This window comes from Caretta caretta, chromosome 4 (assembly GCF_965140235.1).
Source record: "Caretta caretta isolate rCarCar2 chromosome 4, rCarCar1.hap1, whole genome shotgun sequence".
Lineage (NCBI taxonomy): Eukaryota > Metazoa > Chordata > Testudines > Cheloniidae > Caretta > Caretta caretta.
Window position 1 is genome coordinate 91,611,855 of NC_134209.1, and position 20,150 is coordinate 91,632,004.

General features: G+C 39.6%; 1 protein-coding gene across 37 annotated transcripts in view; it reads right to left on the minus strand.

Annotated features, from left to right (window-relative positions):
• SORBS2 (sorbin and SH3 domain containing 2) overlaps positions 1 to 20,150 on the minus strand; it is a 405,939-nt gene that overhangs the window by 75,634 nt on the left and 310,155 nt on the right. For 16 of the 37 annotated variants that reach the window (XM_048847985.2, XM_075127865.1, XM_075127864.1 and 13 more), the window contains 4 exons: positions 17,460 to 17,936; positions 10,470 to 10,611; positions 7,637 to 7,812; positions 1,049 to 1,115 (listed from right to left, as the gene is read on the minus strand). In XM_048847985.2, coding sequence (XP_048703942.1) covers positions 1,049 to 1,115; positions 7,637 to 7,812; positions 10,470 to 10,611; positions 17,460 to 17,936 — 862 coding nt within the window. The remainder of the gene's footprint in view (positions 1 to 1,048; positions 1,116 to 7,636; positions 7,813 to 10,469; positions 10,612 to 17,459; positions 17,937 to 20,150) is intronic. The other 21 variants (XM_075127869.1, XM_048848004.2, XM_048848003.2 and 18 more) reach the window with 3 other exon arrangements.

Below are 20,150 nucleotides of genomic sequence, written 5' to 3' on the forward strand. Positions count from 1 at the left end.
AAACAGAAGATCAGTAGGCAATCAGCTCTCACCCCTCGTGTTTTCTGGAGTCTGTCTTTGCCCTTTACACTTATCACAGGCTATTTTTATCTTCCTATCTGAATGGCATATTGTTGCCATGACACCAGATTGCACAGTTACTGGTTCACCCCAAATTGTGAGTTATACTCATTCTTTTCTATTCAACCCCCATCTCATCCCAGCCATTCCCTCTCCTCTCTCTTTCCCCTTATTACAGGACAGCAACGTATCATTCCTACTATGAAAAGCAACTTCTTACATCTAGCAATGCTGTCCAGTGGCTAGAGCAGGGGACTGGGAGACATAATTTTGGTGTTTTTCCATTCTTGATCCTGCATTGATGTCGTTTATGACCGCAAGCAAATCAACTTAGCTACATCAATTTCCCAATCAGTAAAATTGGAATAATATCAACTCCCTCCCTCACTGAGGTATAATGAAGCATAATTATTGTTGTAAAGTGCCTTGACATCCTTGGATAAAAGGGAGAGTAAGCAAAAATATGATATTAATAAGACTAATCATATGTCAGAGGCTCCTTTTCTTCAAAAATAATTTATTTAGAAATTAATAGGAGGAGAGAGGAAAATAAGTGAAGGCAGCATATTTCCTCATTCAGTAGGCCTCATTGTTCTAGCACATAGGAGCTCTGTAACAGAAGGTAGCAATGACCACCCTGTACCCAGCCAAGTCCTGGTCACTCAGACTGAAGATGAGTACAGGCAATGTTCCTTGCTGCTCAGAACATCTCACTGACCTCTTGTGCTGTACATGATCAGATAGGCTTTTCTCCTTTATTTTTTGTTAGTATTAAAAATAAATCCATCAGAAAAGTACATAGCCATTTGCTGGAAAAACATTTCTGCGTAATAACATTCATCACATTCCCATTGGGCTCTTTTCAATATCTACAAGTCAGTGATCATAAGCTTTGTTATTATCAGAGAGCAAGCCACCAGAATGCAGGGAAAGTGCATTTCTTAATGCTACGAAGAGTTATGTAACAAATAGAAAAATGTATACTTACCAGGCTTGTGAACCATATGGATTTGCTTGAACATTGTCTTATACCAATCCTTTGGCCGGTCAACTGTCTAAATAAAATACAGTTTACAACAATTAGCTAAAGAAACAAAAAGATCAGTGGTGTCATGTTAGATCAAATTCATCTCCACTGTAATTCCACTGATTTGTAAAGAGATTCAGTAGGGATGAATTTGGCCCATTGTGGTCAGTCCCTTATTGATCCCTCCCACACACACACTTTCTTATTCACTGTACAGCTGCAAGGTTTCCTATGAATCTTTGACTCAGCCCTAAATATCTTTTGGAGTTTGGAATCTGCTTCTGGATACAAAGACAGTATTTAAGAATATAGGAATTGCCATTCCAGATCAGTGGTCCATCTATTTAATGCCCTGCCTCTGACAGTGGCCAGTACCAGATGCTTTATAGGTAAGGCCCTACCAAATTCACATCGTGAAAAATGCATCACGGACCGTGAAATCTGGTCTTTTGTGAACTCCTACCCTATATTATACAGATTTCACCCTATATTATACAGGTTTCTCAAAGTGGGGGTCCTGACCCAAAAGAGGACCACAGGGGGGTTGCAAGGTTTTTGAAGGGGGACGGGGCTGCAGCATTGCCACTCTTACTTCTGTGCTGCCTTTAGAGCTGGGTGGCCGGAGAGTGACGGCTGCTGGCCAGGCGCCCAGCTCTGAAGGAAGCACTCTGCCAGCAGCAGTGCAGAAGTAAGGGTGGCAATACCATATTATGCCATCCTTACTTCTGCGATGCTGCTAGGGACGGCGCTGCCCTTGGAGCTGGGCTCCCGGCTGGCAGCCACCGCTCTCCGGTAGCCCAGTTTTGAAGACAGAGGAGCCACCACTAGCATCGCAGAAGTAAAGGCAGCAATATCGAGACCCCCCTACAATAATCTTGTGACCCCCCATTCCCACAAACCCCTTTTGGGGCAGGACCCCTACAGGGACAACAATGTGAAATTTCAGATTTAAATATCTGAAATAATTAAATTTACAATTTTTAAAATCCTATCACCATGAAATTAACCAAAATGGGCCGTGAATTTGTTAGTGCCCTATTTCTAGGAAAGTGCAAGAAACCTAACAGTAGGCAATTACCAGCCCACAGGAAACATTTCTTCCTAACTCCAGGCAGTTAGTGGTGAACATGAAATTATCTTAAAATAAAATTGCTACTGAATACAGCTGTGGAAATTTTCATTACCTGTATAAACATCTTTTTTTAATGCTACTGGGAATTTGACCTTCATGACATATCGTGGCAATGAGTTCCATATGTTACTATTTTTACATAATGCATAATTATTTCCTTTTATCAGTTTTACATTTGTTGCCCTGGTCCTTGTATCAGGAGAAAGGATAAGCAGGAACATTCAATTTACCTTCTGAATACCACTCATTATTTGATACACCTCTCTGACGTTTCCTCTCATTCTTTCCTCTGAAAACACTGGGACTATTCAGTTTCCAATCTTTTTTCTTATGGAAATTTCTCCAGGCTTCTAACTACTTTCACCATCCATCTTTGAACCCCTTCTATTTCTGCAATATCTTTTTTGAGATAGGATGACCAGAACTGAAACAGTATTGTAGGTGAGGAGAGCTCACTGATTTATATAATAGCAAAATAACATTTTCAAGATTATTTTCTATCCTGTTCTTTTTATATCCTAGCATTTTGTTTGCTTTTGGTGACCACTGCTGAGCAGTGAGCAGAGCTTCCTATTCAGATGTCTGCAATGAAGCCCACATTGCTAGATGAGTGGTGATAATTAATTTGGAACCTCACAAAAGTTCACTATATACCTTGCAATGCGCATTACTTTCCATTTGCCATTGTTGAATTTTATCTGTTACCATGCTGCCCATTCACATTCACCCACTGAAGTTCCCCAAAGTCTTCTCTAGTCCAAATTAACCTACAGAATTTGGACATCTGAATATTTATCACCTCACTGTTCACCATCTTTTTAAAGTCACTAATAAATATTTTAAAACAGCAGTTTGCTTACTTATGTTAAAAGAGGCACTTTTTTGTGGTTTTAAATGCTCCTTGCTATAGTCATTACCTTATATTTAACTCCTCTAATTTGTTAACCCCTAAAACTGCACTTTGAGGAGCTATCATTGTAAGTAACCGGACAGAAACTACTCCCTATCACAAAGCTTATCTGCAAGACTTCTTGTGAAAAAAATATTAGGTCTCACAAAATTGCTAATTGCTAACTCACAGGGATTAATTCTGATCTTGTTAACATTAATTCCCAAGGGTTGGTTATATCTCTGTACTTGCAAGACTCTGGGGAGGGATAATTGAGCTGGATTTATGAAGAAGCCAATGGACTCATGCCACCAACATCTCCCTGCTTGTACTGGGCCAGAAATGATCCTCCAACTGAGTTTGAATGGATGGTGGTGAAAATCTATGGGAATTAATGCAAAAGTGTCACCATTCATCATTATGGTTATGTCCTCACAGTTTGCCAGAGAATGAAGGTGCATAGATGTCCCCAGGCCCAGTTCCCTTGCTGACAGTCACATCCCCTCCAAATCTATGGAAATCCAATCATGCAGAATACATGTGGAGAGGCTTTCATGGGGCCAGGAAGGGGGGGGGGGGGTTTGGAGAACGGGACAGGACATGACATCATATCATTAAGTTTCAGTTCTCCTCTCCCAAACATGTTTTTGTTTACTTGGGCAGGTTTTGCCCTTCAATTCTCTGACCCTATGTTTTGGGAAATATTAAATGAGTTAAGGAGGGATAAATCAATTTTTTAAAATATAGTATTTCAATTTACATTAGCTAACTCCACAAGCCATGCATTACACTGTGAATTATCCAAGTTCACCCATGCATCTGGTCATTTTAGATACCATGCTGATTCACATGCACTGCATTTATTACAATTAAATGGTGAGACACAGTTATTATATTTGAATGAATAATCAAGGAAAAGATAGTAAAAAAGAAAAGAAAAATCTGCAAGTAGTACTTGGGAGACTCTGTAATCATTTTCAGTGTTGTAACAATCCATCAGAAAGCGCACAATTAAAGCAGGCATTTATGATTCTCAGTGGAGCTTTTTTCATTTTGCCCTACATTCTATTTCACGTATGAAGCAACCCATAATTAAACAGTGCTTTGTGTTAAAATGTTTCCTAATTATCAGTGGGTAAAATCCATTAAAAGAAATCAGTTCTAGCTGGAATGTTCCATCATTGCGTAAGTGAAGGAAATCTAGTCAGATTGCATTTTGTTATTTACACACAAAAGAAAGGCCTCTTTAGTATATAGAATAATTTGATAGTTAACTGTGAAACAATTATTTTGGATACTGTGGATAAAAAATATGCAGTCACACTGCATTTTAGTGACTTTTTTCTTGGTTAGAACCATAGTAATGGTATTTAAATTTAGTGATGTCTAGTACAGTACCACTTTAATTTCTGCTTGTGGATACAGTTGATACTGCACATATTATATTTATTACTGTATTTAGGAAAATAGCCTAATTCACTTACTGCTTGATTTAAAAGTTCTGTTTCTTACTGATATGGAAACATTACATTTTGTGTTTGTAAATTCTTATTCCCAAATATTGGTATATTATAGAAGCTGAAGAAACAGAGATCTCCAACAACATAGCTAATGCTCAAATTTGAGGACATACATGATTAGATTCTTACAGTTATCTTGTTTTTCCTCATCCTCAAAGATTCAAACGCTTAGCAATAACACAGTATAGATATTATTTTGCTCCCAAACTAGCTGGATAATTTGAAAACTGGATTAAAATCACAGCTGACAATTTGACGGAAAACTCAACTTCCAAAGTTCCAAACTTCCAAAGTCTAAGTTTTTCTGCCCTGGCACTTCAAAATGCCGGGGGCTATACTGGTAGTTTGGTCGTATTGCAGTACCTTAACATGCAAGGGTCTGAGTGCCAGAATTTGGCTTACTCCCATGCTTCCTGGTTTGGCAGGGGCTGAAATACTATCAAGGCAACAAACTCTGATGCTGGGAGTAAGGAGAGCTTTGCAGTGATTGCTTCCAGTTTGAGAGACAGAAATGTGAAGGATGGATTTTGAAGATAGCTTCATCCAGCCTTTCTTGGCAGGACAGCACTGAGCTTTGAGGACTGGGGGCATAAAGGGAAAACGGGAGGAGATCATCAGCACTACATTCTGCAAAAAGTTTGTTTCTAAACCCTCATTTGAAAGCCTCTCTTTGTGCAGCACAGTGTCTCAATATACAATAGTTATGTTATTTACAATGAGGTGCAGTAGCTGAGCAGTTAAGGGGCTTGAGTACAATCCTGGAGGTTGTGGGTTCAAACTCACACTGAAACACTTCCTCAAGTTCACCCAGCTACAAAATGGATACCTGATCCATAGGGTTAGAGAGATAAGGTGGGTGAGATAATATTTTTATTGGACAACTTCTAACCACAGAGTTAAGAAAGTCAAAGACGGCTGGATGCAAGGCTAGTCACTTAACTCCCTCGTGTACTGTTAGCTTTGGAAACAGATACAGACACACATTAAACCACATCAGCGTGATGAGCCATCTGTGGCTTGGGGCAGACTTTTTTAACGTTATCTACTACACTGGAACTCATGTTTACTGCACTCTGCAGGCAGCTGTCTTTTTAATCTGTAGAAGAAACTCTGAAACTTTCATTGTACTGCTGAGATAAGCTGAACTGAAACATCCAGGTCCCTCCACCAGAAGACTGAAGGGCAAGCTGGATATTTGGGTGCCCAATGACCCTTGGAAAACAGAGCAAGTGCTACTCTCCTGTTTTCCCTTGTTCACTGAAAACGCTGCCGTGGCACTTCTATATGTTCCTGGATGGTGCTGCATTTCTGAGGGATGGGATGGTGCAGGATGTTTGCTGACACCACCACCACCTTCATTCTCTCACTGCTGGGATATGCTCAGATCTACACATCTTTAAAGTTTCTTTAAAGTGTATATTCAGATCAGTACCTTGAGAACTGACTCTCATTTCCAGCTAACTCCTGTGGGGTGTGAGGGAAGTGACAGCACACACACACACACACACTCTCACTCTCTTATTTACATGGTATATTCCTAGCAGACCGTAACTTTTAACTCACTCGGGTCATGAGACTCATTTACATAACAGTAATATTACAAGCTGCATAAGTTTTTGATGCAGCAGCACAGAGCTGAAAAGAAAGCAATCCCAAACTTGAAAAAAAAAAAGTCCAAATGGCATACATGAGTTTCAGAGAAAATCTTAAGAGCCTGAGACTATCATATCTGGAAGTCAAATACACTGTTGGCAGCTTGCCAGCCACATTAAATACACTTGGGGGATTTCAGTTATACTCTTATATAATTAATATCCACCTTACGGAATCAGTCTGCTAGTCTTAAAAAAAGCACAACAAAACAATAACTTCCTACACAAAAGGCAGGGCCGTCTGCTTAGTAGGGATGGGAAGCTATAGCTTGGCTCTAATGCGAGTTACTCATTTTTTAAAAGCTTTCTATTGTATCATTTGTATATGCCGAAATCAAAGGAAAGGAAAGCAAGAAATGCTAGAGTTTCCTCCTCCCCCTTACACAAAATATCCCAGTCTTACCACTTATTCTGAAATCTTTCCTATTGCTTTTCTCCATCAATTCCTGTTTTCCCCCTAATTTTTCAATCCAGTGAAGCAGCTCTTGGCAATTACACAACCCCATATGTCGGTGTTGGCAGGCAAAGTATATCCAATAGCTGCTACATCCGTGCACTTCACAAAGATTTCACCTGCAAGGGCTCTGCTGCTTTCATCCTGGCTCCCACTCTTCTTACTCTCTCCGTCTAGCACAACACCTCTCCTCCAGCCAGGAAGGCCAGTGAGCTGCTCCTTTGTAGACTCACTGCTACTGTCTGGACCAGCCAGAAGGGGCTGCCCTGACAGCAGTGTGGAAAGAATGCTTCAGCATAGTAAAAACAAAACCATTCCGTCTGACATCCTGGGACAGCTCAAGCAGTGATTAGTGGCAAGTCATCAAACCTGGACTAATGACAATGAGAGGGTTTCCATGCTGCTCATTTAAAGATTGTGGAAAAGCATGGTGGGTCATGATGCATTTCACTGGGACAGTGGTCAAAGGGGTTATTACTGGATCAAGTCTGTTAATTTCAATACAGGAGCCATAGGGAAAAAATAGGCACCTGAGGTTTATTTGCTAATCGCAAAAATTAGCCAACTTTGCAGGTTTAGAATGACAACCCAGACAGGAAATGAAATTAAAGCGTAACACCACAAAGGGCAGGGAAAATAATAGAAACAAGAACGAAAACTGCAGTTCTGACTATTTATAATGAAATTAGAACTATGAGGTTGCCCAGTTATGCTTCCTGCAACACACAGTATTATATTCATGAGCCTTCTGATTACACATACTCTATTCCACATTATATAAGACTAGAAGAATGTGAAAAACCCATTACTAACAATCAGTTCATTGTCTGAGTTCTCTCTCTGTCACACACTCTCTCTCGCTCTCTCTCACACACAAACACACACTCCCTGGCATTTCCTACCGTTCTAATTGCTGTTGGGATTCCAGATTCATCTACCGGGCCAATCCCTGCATAATGTGGTGCTCTAATGACTGTGACTTTCTTCTCTTCCTCTGAAGATCTACAGATTGGTATTGTACTGGGAGTGGTGCTGCTGCCAACAGACTGAGCATACTGTGAGTATGTCTCTGTGGAGTCTGTAAAGATAATGCGACAGAATGTTGTATAGCGATAGAATAATCATACGTAGCACTTAGAGCACGCTTTACATTTTCAAAGTGCTTTACAAGCATTAAAGGAAATTTGATAACCACATCCATACAGAATACCTGATAATACTACACATTAGCCTGAGCAGCTGGGTTTAGTAGGATTTCCGCTGCAAAACCTTCTACTCAAGGAGTTACACATATGTGGATTATTTTGTTAACCTCTGTGCTGAGCTCAAAATCTCTCAGGTTAAGAGAGACTTTTTTTTTTTTTTTTTTAGGAAAAAACTTACAATATTTGAAAACAAAATTTGCTTTGCTGCTTTTAAGGGCTGGCTGAGGGAAGAGAGAGACAAACACACAGACAAACAAAACTCTTAGTGAAGCTAGCAGAACAGACTTTTTTTCTGTAAACTAAACTTGCCACTTTGCCATCCATACTATGAATGAGTGCTCTGCGGTAGTATGAACTCTTCTGCTCCCAGAAGCATGGAAGAGTTGAAAACAATTTCTGTTCTATATGTGTAGTAATGAATTTACTCAAACATTCCACAGAGATTTTCAGTACATATGTTGGATCCTGCTTTTCTGCTGTGAGAGAATTACCCAGGTAACTCCCTTTAATGTTACCAGCTTTGGAACTCAGATGAATTATGAGGTCTATAATGTTTTTTACAGATACTTTTCATCCTTACATTTATATTATATATAAATTATATAAAAAGGTATATATTAGTACCTTTATTTAAATAGCTTTATATGGCTAATATGCCATGTGCACATCAATAACTCTGCCTCTCCCTGTAGCAGACATGCCAATGAGCCACCTACATTAATTGAGGTGAAAACTGCAATCTGCTATTGGTTTTTGGTGCTGAAGATAATTTTGCAACTCCCTCCCCAACTGTTCTTTTAATTATTGAAATTAATACTAGCTACCACTACCTACCTCTAAAATTCACAGCAAGTCATTAACAAAAAGACACAATGTTAAGATGCTGGGACATGTCATATGAAGCCTTGTACTGTCATAAGGTGATGTGCTTAGATGTAATCTTGCATACAGAAGAAACATAACAAGATTCTCTAGTCATTCAGGCAACAGATTTCGGTGGCTAATTAGTGGGCCTTTATGACTATATAAGCATGGTTTGCAACAGCAGGTACTGTACTACCCACGTTTCTGCTGCAGGATGGCTGAAATTAGGCATAAAGCTAGATTTCTGGCACTGCTGGTGGAGACTATGACTTCCCTCCAATGCAGTAGGTATTGCAGTCTTTAATGTTTCACTAGAAGAACTGTGATATAACACAACAAAAGAGACTGTGATGATTTGCGGCTCTGAGTGTAATGTGAATATTTTCTCTCCCTCTTTATTGGAAAGAATTTGGATTTAACGCAACCTTTTCAGTTACTTAGTCTGAAAGCCTGTAAATATTCCAGTACTACACATACATGGTGAGATGCATCTGTGTGTGTCAAATGTCTGAATATCTGGGCTTTTTTTCAAATATATATGATGCTAAATTTAGAAAACTTTTGAAATCTGATCTTATGCTCCTTGCAGGGCCCAATCTGTTGGCATCGAAGGGTTTTTGAGCGTACAATGAATGTGAGATCTGGCCATTGTTTTGTAAGTCTCAGAAACTCAGAACCACCCTGAGATAATGCTCTTAAAAATCATGTTCAAAAAGGACTGTCTAGGAACAATTTCTGAAGCATAGTTAATAAACACTCAGATCTCTAAATCAGAGATCAGGTGTTTTTAAATGAACCTGTATTTTTGTCTGTGCAGATACACATGCTCAATTTTTGCTGTTATCACTTGTACACAGATGATATAGCATTTATACAATTCATAGATTTTAAGGTGAGAAGGGACAATTTTGGTCATCTAATCTGACCTCCCATGTAACACAGGAGCAAACTCATTATGCATATTCAAATGTTTTTGTGCATATAGATTCTGAGTATGCAAATGTTGATGAGAAAACTGGAAAACCCACACGATTGCACATACAAAGATTAATGGAGAGACATTATGTTTGGTCTTATATGTGCTTTTTTGAAAACAGAAATCATTTTAGACTAAATTCCATGGGGCAGAGATCTTGTCCTTATGTTTGTAAAGTGTGATCTATTCTTATGACTCTCTAAAGAATACACATGAAATTTTATTTGGCAAAGCTTTAAGCTTTTAAAATCTCAAGACCTCACAACCTGTGAGGAGGTGACTTCCACTGAAGATAGTGCAAATTGAGGGACCTGTAACTCAGCACCATGCAAAACTGGACCCTAATGCCTTAATGAGGATAAGGGACACCTAAGGGGATTTTGATACACATTCAGGAATATCTGAAAGTCATGCAGTTTTAATATACTCTCAATATAACCAGTGGAATTATTGCAAGAGTCACATATGTGTAAGAATCTTGCTTTAAAGTAATAAGACTGTAGTAAAGCCAGTTTAGGAATGTTATTGCGTCTAACAATAAATTGTATTGTTGCTTGTAATTTTCCCAAAGTACATGAATAGATAATACCTTTATTTATGTGGAATGCTCGGTAACTGTTTGCAGTTCTTGCCCCACAAATCAGAACATGTCGCGTGATGTATAAAGTAAACATTATATGAAAGGCTTACCCATCTTCCTGCCATGCTGCATGATAATGTTTGAATTAAGTGAAGCTGGTGGAGAGTAAACTGAAGAAGGGGAAAAAGGCCTTTGAAAGTGACTCATTGGACTGGCAGCAGTGCCAGCGTTCCCATTCACTGTTATCTGGGCCTGAGAGAAACAAAACAATATCCCATTAAAGTACATACAAAGCTCTCTGAATACCATCGCAAATAAAGGATGATGCAAGACCATCAACCACAAGACAATGCCCAGTTGTTAGGTACTTAGCCGCAACAGGGATCAGTATTCACTGAAATACAAAACTCATCATAGGAGGAGTGCAATGTGCTCTGTATGAATCTCTGCCTCCCCCTTTGTCCTTATAAAGGTCTTGTATGAAGAATGCTGGAGTCATGGGAAGGGGACAGAAGGACTATGGTCAAGGCAGCAGGATGAGCTGCATAAAAAATATCTGCATGGATCTAACGTCAGTATAAAATGAAGGTGGCAGTGAAACTTGCTGTCATCATATAACAAAGGCTGCCTCAGATCACTCACTTTAAAGGGACAGCTTGTTCCACATACTTAGCTCCCATTGACATTAGTGGAACTGTGTATGCAAACTGAAGGGGAAAGGACATAGTGAGCTGAAACTTCTTTGAAAGGTGGCACCCAGCACATGGGCAACTGTGAGATGCTTGTGTGTAATGTATATTATAGCAAAAAAAAGTGCATCAATGCATCTTGTAAACAAAAAACAAGTAAGCAGTACAATAAGGGATTCTGTTGACATCACAAACCAGTTGAACTTTGCTCTCAGAGAGTTTCTCTAAAGCAATGTGTCCTATTCCACCACCACATGGCTTTAGACCTCCACAGCTGGGCTGCCACACTACAGTTGGAGAGTTCTACAAAGATTATAGAGTCGAGAATCTGAAAAAATAAATCCATTTATAATAGCCAATCATTAATTTCATTTTAAAAAGATGGCAAGGCTGCGATTTTCTAGGTCTCTTTTTCCATGCAATTATTTTTAAAACTCTAAACAAAATTATGAGCATTGAAAACTACCTTTGTCTAGTTTTGTATAATAGAGAACAATTAAAGAAGAATGGATTTATGTTCTACTTCTGTTGAAAGCTGTGGTTGTGAAATATGAAGGTAAGGGTGTGAAGCAGAAAAGCAAGGAACAAGAAGCCTCAGTTTTAAAAAGAATGTACATTATTGCTAGACTCTTTATAAATGAAATGTGGTTCATTCTCTCCTGTGATATAAGAAGTGACTGGCTTCACTCTCTCCTGTAGTTTAAGAAATGGGCATTTTGGGGATCGGTAATTTTAGGCTTCTTTTTACATCTCACACCCCCATCCCTCCTACAACCTCAATAGGAATTGCAGTTGTGTAAGAAAAAGAAGATCTAGCTCCTAAGTATATGTCATCAGAACTCCTGAATGCATTCAGAGCATTACATTTTATGGAGATCTTTTAGAGGTAACTTGAGTAGGTAGCTGAAGTTAAGGTTGTGCCAATGTGTCCATTAGAGCTTGCCTGCCCAGATTTGTTCCTGTAGAAATGCAGGAACATACATTTAAACAGATTTTTAAAAAAATGCATTGATTTATTGTAAATGTGTTTTCTTCTAAATTCCTTAAAAAACAGTTACAATGAAATAACTCAAATAAAGGTCTGATTTTCAAAATATCAAAATCCTAGGGCATGTGTGTGCATGCTTAATTTGAACTCACAACTGTCACATTTATTCATACACGTCGAGTGTTTACACATGCAACTGTCCAGTAGGATGTCCGCCCCTTTATTGTCAGTTGTCAGGGCCCAACTGGCTGAGATGACTATTGAATATTCTAGTATCACGTGCACAGCATTGTGTTTTAAAAAGAACCTGAGTATGGTCACTGGAATATAGGCCATTATCACTTTACAGAAACACTCTCTATCAAAGATGTCCCTGGCCACAGCAAGTTGTAGCCCAACTCCTGATAGGACACCTGAGCAATAGTATTCCACATTGGTGCTTTGTGCCAGTCACTGACTCTTGATAGGACTTCACATTCAGTCTAAGATCCTACACCTGAACTACTGCACTCTATATAATCCCTCAAAAATACTTCTAGCCATAGGAACGCAAGAGCTGGATGAACCCTGGGAGACTATTTCAGGAGCTAGGGAAAGGTTATTTTCAGCTGAGGCCCACTGGATGTGAGGCACCTTCCTTTTTCCTAAAACCAGAGCGAGCCCAATCTCTCCTATTATAGAACTAAATGTAACTATCTCTTTGAGAAGACCCGCTCCCAATAGTGGAGGGTATGCACACATACGCATGCCTACAAACACCTGCCCCATACACACTTCATAAGATTTTCTTCTTCTGGTTGGAGGAACAGAATTAACAGATCATTTGTGGACTGGAAAAATTATTCCTTTAAATTTCTGTATTAGGCACTTAGGTTCTACAGTGATGGACACTTTACAAATGCCTGTGACAGACAGTGAGATAAGACAGATTGGACAGATGCCTCAATACTATTTGGTAGTCAGATATGATGATGGGGGCCTTACCTAGCTAGACAGACATCAGGATACATGACAGACATAAAAATGTGACATTCTTGTTCCATTGTTACCAGGGAAAGTGGTTGCCTTGCTGTCATGAAACATCAAATCAGCAAGTTTATTGGTGTTGTGCAAGCTCTCTGGAAGCCTCTATGGCATCAACACCACATATCAACTTGGATAAGACGTGAATCTATCAAACAGCACTGGCTTCTGTCCTTTTGTATGGCTCTGAAACCTAGGCCACCGCAGAGGTGCAAATGGGCCAGCTGGACATTTTTGATGTGAAACAGCAATGATGTATTGAAGACATATGGTGGTTTCATCACGTTATGAATGAGGATGTCAGGCTTTGGACCAACCAGCTTCCAACGTCTTCCAGAGTGACTCAATGCCAGCTCAGGTAGCTTGGCCATCTGTTCCATATGTTGGAGTTCATACCAGCCCGCCAGCTTTACACATTTGATCTAGCAAAAGCTGGATGAAGAAGACATTGCATATGCTGGAGGGATGGCATGGCTTCCATCCTTGACTGCCTCAGCCTTAATATAGACCAGGCTGCAACCAGCAGGAGACCAGGCTTACTGGAAAAGGGTGATCTGAAGTAAACACTCCAAGAGCAGGAGAATGAAAGAATAAATTCTTGTTCTTTTGTGCTAGAAATCTTACAGGATATTAATATTTGCTTATATCCCTCAGCTAAAACTACTTGTTAGTGATTAACAGAATTTCCCTTTGAGCAAATACAATGTGAACACTGTCATTGCTATTGAGCTTCAGCAGCTGATGTACTTTACACCCATGAGAGGGCTTGTTTTTTAAAAGCTAGCTCTGAGAAGTTGCTGGTCAACAGTGCCCTGCCCTCAGAATCACTGAGTAACCAATGATGCTTTTTCTGATATGATGCTTGTATTTTAGGGCCCAGTCCTGAGTGGTGGTGTGTGCCCTCATCTCCCATTTAAATCAAAGTTTGTGTATGCTGTCTGGTAAATTTTAGATTTTGTACTCATATGTATTTTTTTTAGAAGAGTGAAAAAGGCAGAGAAAACAACCAATTTGTCACCAAAATACAGAGGTAGCTGGGGCCTGCTAGAATCCCATATTCCAAATTTATCTCAAAGTTATGCCTTTTCTCACTCTTGCCCCGTTCACTCTTTGCCCCATTATACTACACTTGGGCTCTCCTTGTGGAAGAGCTTTCTACTTCTGTTGACTGGGAGCCAAACTGCCTAGGTGCAGGAACCTCCCAACCAGGTGACAGGCAGAAGGCTGATCATCTCTTCATCCCTCGAGCCAGGCACCTCATTAGACTCTTACGTTCAGAAGGAGCAGCTGCCTTCAGTTCCCACTCAGAACAGCTGAGATGGAGCCAGGTGGGACAGGAGCCACCTGCTGATTCTTAGAGGCAGCGAGCGAAAGGAGAGAAGACTTGATTACAGAGGTCTGAGCAGCTGGAGAGGTGTTGTGCAGCAGTGCTACAGCCACCCCCAGCGTCCAGGACATTGGCTATGACTGAAAATACTCAGGATCAATTCTCCAAGCCTGTGATAGTCTTAGCTAAACTGGGTTTTTAGCAGCTACGGTGAGATATAACAACTCTCACACGTGTCACTTACAATTTCTTTTGTTTTCATATTTTAAAATTACACAAAAGATAGATTTCTGTGAAAAGAACTTTAAAGAGAAATCGTTATAATAGGGTTAAACTTGAGAGAAAATTTTTCAAAGCCCTTTATTTTGCCAGTTATTCTCTGTATTTGTTACTACAATTCCAAATACACGCACTTGAATAAGAGCTTTGCTTTACAACTCATCTCTTGCCTTAGGCTTTCACAAAGACCTAAATCAGTGGCTAAAGCAATAGCTCTAATTTAGCATTGTGTTTGCTGCAAGTTTATGTAGTTAGAGAATACAGACTGTAGGTGAGAGATTTCAGAGTAGCAGCCGTCTTAGTCTGTATCCGCAAAAAGGAAAGGAGGACTTGTGGCATCTTAGAGGCTAACCAATTTATTTGAGCATAAGCTTTCGTGAGTTACAGTTCACTTCATCAGATGCATTCAGTGAGCTGTAGCTCACAAAAGCTTATGCTCAAATAAATTTGTTAGTCTCTAAGGTGCCACAAGTCCTCCTTTTCTTTGAGGTACTATAGTTTTTCACTGTACTTTGAATAGCAAATAACTGTATGGTATCTGCTGGCTACTGTGGACTTTATAACATTGACCTCTTTAGACTTACTGAGAGGAGGAACAGGTTCAAGTAAGATATACAGTGGTCACTATTAAAGTCTGCTTTGCCAACAGTAGCTATATAATGGTGCTTGAGATATTACAGCTTTTCACTACATGTAGAATAGGAAATAACTGTGCTTTCTCAGAGACCATTTTGTGGTAATATTGAGTAAATGCTGAACATACTGGGACTGGACACAGCAGCTGTCAGAGAGCTACAAAACTTCTTGTAAACTGTTGGATGGTGTAAGACCACCCAGTCCCTACTGTTCCTCCAGTGATTGTGTCCTCCATGAAAGAAAAGGAGTCACCCTTGAGCAGGTTAGTGTCCCCACCTCAGGAGATGGAGTCAGTACTAGAACACCCATGCCTGCTGCCAACCTTCCTATCAACTTCCCAGCTCCTGGAAACATTTGCAGTCATCTAACCCCTCTTCAATAACCCTCTTCAATAGGTGGAGAAAAGGCGGGGAGGAAAGGTTGGTAACAGAAGCAGTGGCTCCTCGTCATCTCAGTAGTGGCTCCTTGCAGCAGCCCGCTCTCTTTGTGGGGCTCCCAGACTGGTTCTTCTTTATGTCCTTCAGAGGGAGGCTCCTTCTTCCCCTTTCCCCATTAGGGATGAGTAATTTTTGTTGGCAGTTAAAGGGACAGATGGCACTGAAAAGATGTCTATCCATCTGGCCTCATGCTAACAAGGATGACTGTGGCTAAGGGTGGAAGTGGCTGCCAGATCACAGATCTCCATGAGGGAAGATTGGCCAAAAAATAAGAGGTGGTAGGGCTAGCAAAAAAACAGATCATGATCTTTTTAACATACCAAAAATATTGTTCAAAAAGAACAAATACAATTGTTTGCACACAAATGTAGGCACCTGACATTCCCCTGAGTTGGTTGGTTAAAGCCTGTGTTGATGCTCTTTTATCTGTGTATTGTCTAATCTTTGCTTACAACTAGGAGGCAGTAAACAGATTTGTAGTTCCAATGCCTTGAAATTTTTAAGTTTCATGGGTGGGAATTACTGGTTTTACTTGACATGTCCATAATTTTGTCATATAATATAAAAAGCATTCAGCACATTGAACCCCAACTCTTCAAAGTGATTATTTGCAACTTTGGGGTAAAACTGTTCTTAAAAAGACATATTATTTTAAAGTGACATTTATAGTAAGTTAAAATTTGCTGTTGTTACTACATGTAAATGATAAAACAAAAAAGCTTTGGTCAAAGTTATAAATATGGCAACATTTTGACGCAGTAGAGCTCTGGTCTCAGCTTATCATCATGTCATCAGAGAACCCCCACTAAGAATATTTATAGTTTTGTAATTCAGTGATCTGTTATTTAATTGAAATATGGGACCAATTCTGATTCACCTTAATCATACATGCAGTTCCCTTGAAGTAAACAGAAGTACTTACATGGGTAAAGTGAGCAGAATTTGACCCATATTCTATACCTTTTTGTTTATCTATACATATATAAATATACATATACTATACATTATATATAAACACATATGTATTTAGACTTGGTTATTTTCCTTGAGTTACCCAGAGAAAGTGCAGCCCTGAAAAATAACAGAATTCCTAGGATCCAAATCTAAGATTATTTATACAGTTCATTCCTGTAAAACAACTGTGCTTAAGAAAGGGAACCGTTAGTTAGAGGAGATAAAACAGAAACAGCTTCATGCAGTCAGTGGTCATGGCTAGGGGAAAACAAGGTTGTGTTAAGTATTCTCATCAACCCTATTAATATGAATCTCTGAGGTATATTAGTGCCTGACAGATGTACCTCAATGATAGCTGTAAGCTAGTTTTCAGCCTCTCTCAAAATTCAACCTGTGCATTCTTTCAGTACGGCAACTAATTAAATATTTTAAAGTAGATCAGCTTAAATTCCTCAGTCTGCTTTCCTTTAACATATTTGGACTGAGTGATAAGAGTGAAGTTGGCCATTAGTTGTAAACAAACTGTTCACTATATCTTAGTTGAAATTAGAGTTACAGAACAAATTGCACAATTTTGAGTGGCTTTTACGGAATCTGTCATTACTATAGTAAATTACTATAGTAAAACATATTACCAGACTGTGCAGAACCTGAATAAACAACTGACACCATTCTCATACGAGTAATGGGATAACAGACAAGAATTAGTTCTTTTCCCCTTTGGCAACCTGTTTGAACAAACTGGAGGAAAAAGGAAGGATAATTACATGAGAAGTGGCAGCAGTGGTGGTTAAGGTGGTGCCATCTGACACAGCAGACATCTGGCTCAAGGTTGGGGAAGGTGATTCAGAACAGTCAGTAGTATCATAGTTACAAGTCTGCAGCTCATCTAGAATGGCTGTGGAGGACTCGCTCACCGTGCGAGAGGAGTACTCACTCATGGCAGAGTCTGTGATTACAGAGGCTGTTTCATTCCTGTGGATAGTATTTTCAGGAGCTAGGAAAGGGTATTTATATGAAAAATGTGAGAGGGCCAGGGTTTTATAAAAGCGTGAAGGCAAAAAATCATCAAGCGTTGGCAAAATAAATGATGCTAGGTGGGTGCCACTGTCTGGTGAGAAAGAGGTTCTGTTAACTGGTACCACAGAAGGAGGAGGCAGTGAAGAAACTTCTGTTGCTGTTTGTCTGTGTGTCTGTGAAGCATTTACCTCCATCACATTGGCAGTTATTTTCTGGTTTCCAAGCTGAGTTATGAGAAAAAAAATAAGAAAACATATTACCAAATTAATACAAACTTTCCCTTTGCCTTTTGCTGTGTGTAGGCAAGCTGCAAAACACATGCTTTTAGCTGTCCTAGGAAGTTCACATTCACATGGATTAGGAAATAAATCAACCACACTCTATATTAAAAAAGGAAAACATGAAGGAAATGAACCTGTCAAGTATTATTGGAAGCAAAGCCAGTAACCAGAGTGTGCTAGGATGAATATTCATAATGTGTTCCATGTTTTCATGTTTTGAGTTGAGATTTGAATAGGGTCACACTTATATACATTGGAGAGTGTCACTGTTAATTCATCAGCTTGTTTGATTGTCACAAAATACATCTTTCCTCCTCTGCAAATAATAGAGGTTTCCATCAGATCTTTTGGAAACAGAGCATAATATGGATTAAAAGGGGACAGAATTAATTCAAACACTAATATCAAACATTCACATTAGTTGTGAGAAATGGATTGTGGAGTTTTTGCTTCTTGGAACCAATTACATTTTTTTTCACTGCCTCATTGACAAAAATAAATTTTGATAGTCCTTGAATATCAACCCCTGGAGGCACCCTGTAAACCTACTGGAGCACCACATGTATAAAGGAAAAGAGCCCACTTGTTAGGGTTTTCTGGTTTAAATGTGAGAAGAAGCAGGAGGGATGGTGAAAGAGAGCTGGATAGGGAAGGTTTAATATCAAAACAAATATATTGCTTGGTTGGCTTCAAAATTATAGTGGTGGTATTCTTAAGAAAACAAGGCAACATCTTTAAATGACAGTGCTTCTGAAAATTTGCCACATACTTGATGAGCTTTGTTTTCTGATGATTGGTAACAGACATAACATATTGGGCTTGAACTAATCCAGAAACTCACTTTTTGTACCAGCTTCTCCCATCTCAATTAAAGTTGCATGAAAATCATACTGGCAACAACCCCTTGTTAAGCAGGCATACAAAACCTCTCCATGCTGTCTGCCAACCACACGTTTTCTATAAGTTAGTGACATGTTATATGTGAAACTGAAACATTTTAAAATAATGCTGCTTATTTCAACACTAATGATTTCACTTCTCAGAGGGCTAAGGAGCTGCTGAATCACTCTAGAGAAAGGATGCTGAGGATATTCAAACAATATAAATTTTAGGACAATATTATACCACACACTGATTACCATTAAAAATAATCAACAGTTCCCACACTGTTGTCAGACATACACAGTTATTTCCTATCTACAGGAATTTGTAACTCTCATCTTTTGAAAATGTTTTAATCAGGCAGATTTTGGTGAGCATTTGAAATGGACTTTTTATCCACAGTCTAAAAATATCATTTAAAGCCTTTATAGCATACTTGGTACGAAACCCAGATTGTGCTGCTTATGAGAGTTCATTAAGAGTCCAGTTCTATAAGAGGAAGTTACTCACTTTGTGCAATACTGATAGTTCTTCAAGATGTATGTCCCTGTGGGTGCTCCACTGTAGGTACATGTATGCCCCAGCACCTCTAATTGGAGAATTTTGGTAGCAGTGTTCGTTCAGCCCACAAATGTGCTCTCCCTCCCTCCAGGTCTGCCTTGAGGCTAACTAGTGCTGTGCGGGCAAACTGCCCTCAGTTCCTTCTCCACTGCAGAGCCCCTTGTCAAGACCTGTGAAGTAGAGGGGAGGAGGGCAGGTTATGGAGCACCCATAGGACACACATCTCGAAGAACCATCATTACTGCACAAAGTGAGTAACCACTTCAAGTAGTAGTATCCCGTTGGGTGCCCCACTGTTGGTCACTCCACAGCAATAGCCTCCCTGGAGGGCTGGGGCTTCGGAGTGGAGTCTGTTATTGACAATAGTACTGTGGAGCGGAAGTTGGCATCAGAGGCGGAGTCTCGATTAATTGTATAGTGTTCTGCGAAAGTTTGGACAGAGGCCCAAGTTGCTGCCCTGCAGATTTCTGAGATGGGGACATCATTAACAAATACAACTGGAGGTAGAAACGGATCTCATAGAATGCGTGCAGATCACTGATGGGGGCAATAGGTTACGCTCATGGTAATCGTGGTTAATTCAACTGGAGACCCATTTGGAGAGTCTTTGAGCTAATATTGTGGAGCCTTTGAATTTTTCTGAGAACAGAAGGAAGAGTTTAGGGGACTTCCTAAAGTCCTTAGTCCTGTCCAAATAGAATGCTAGGGCTCTCA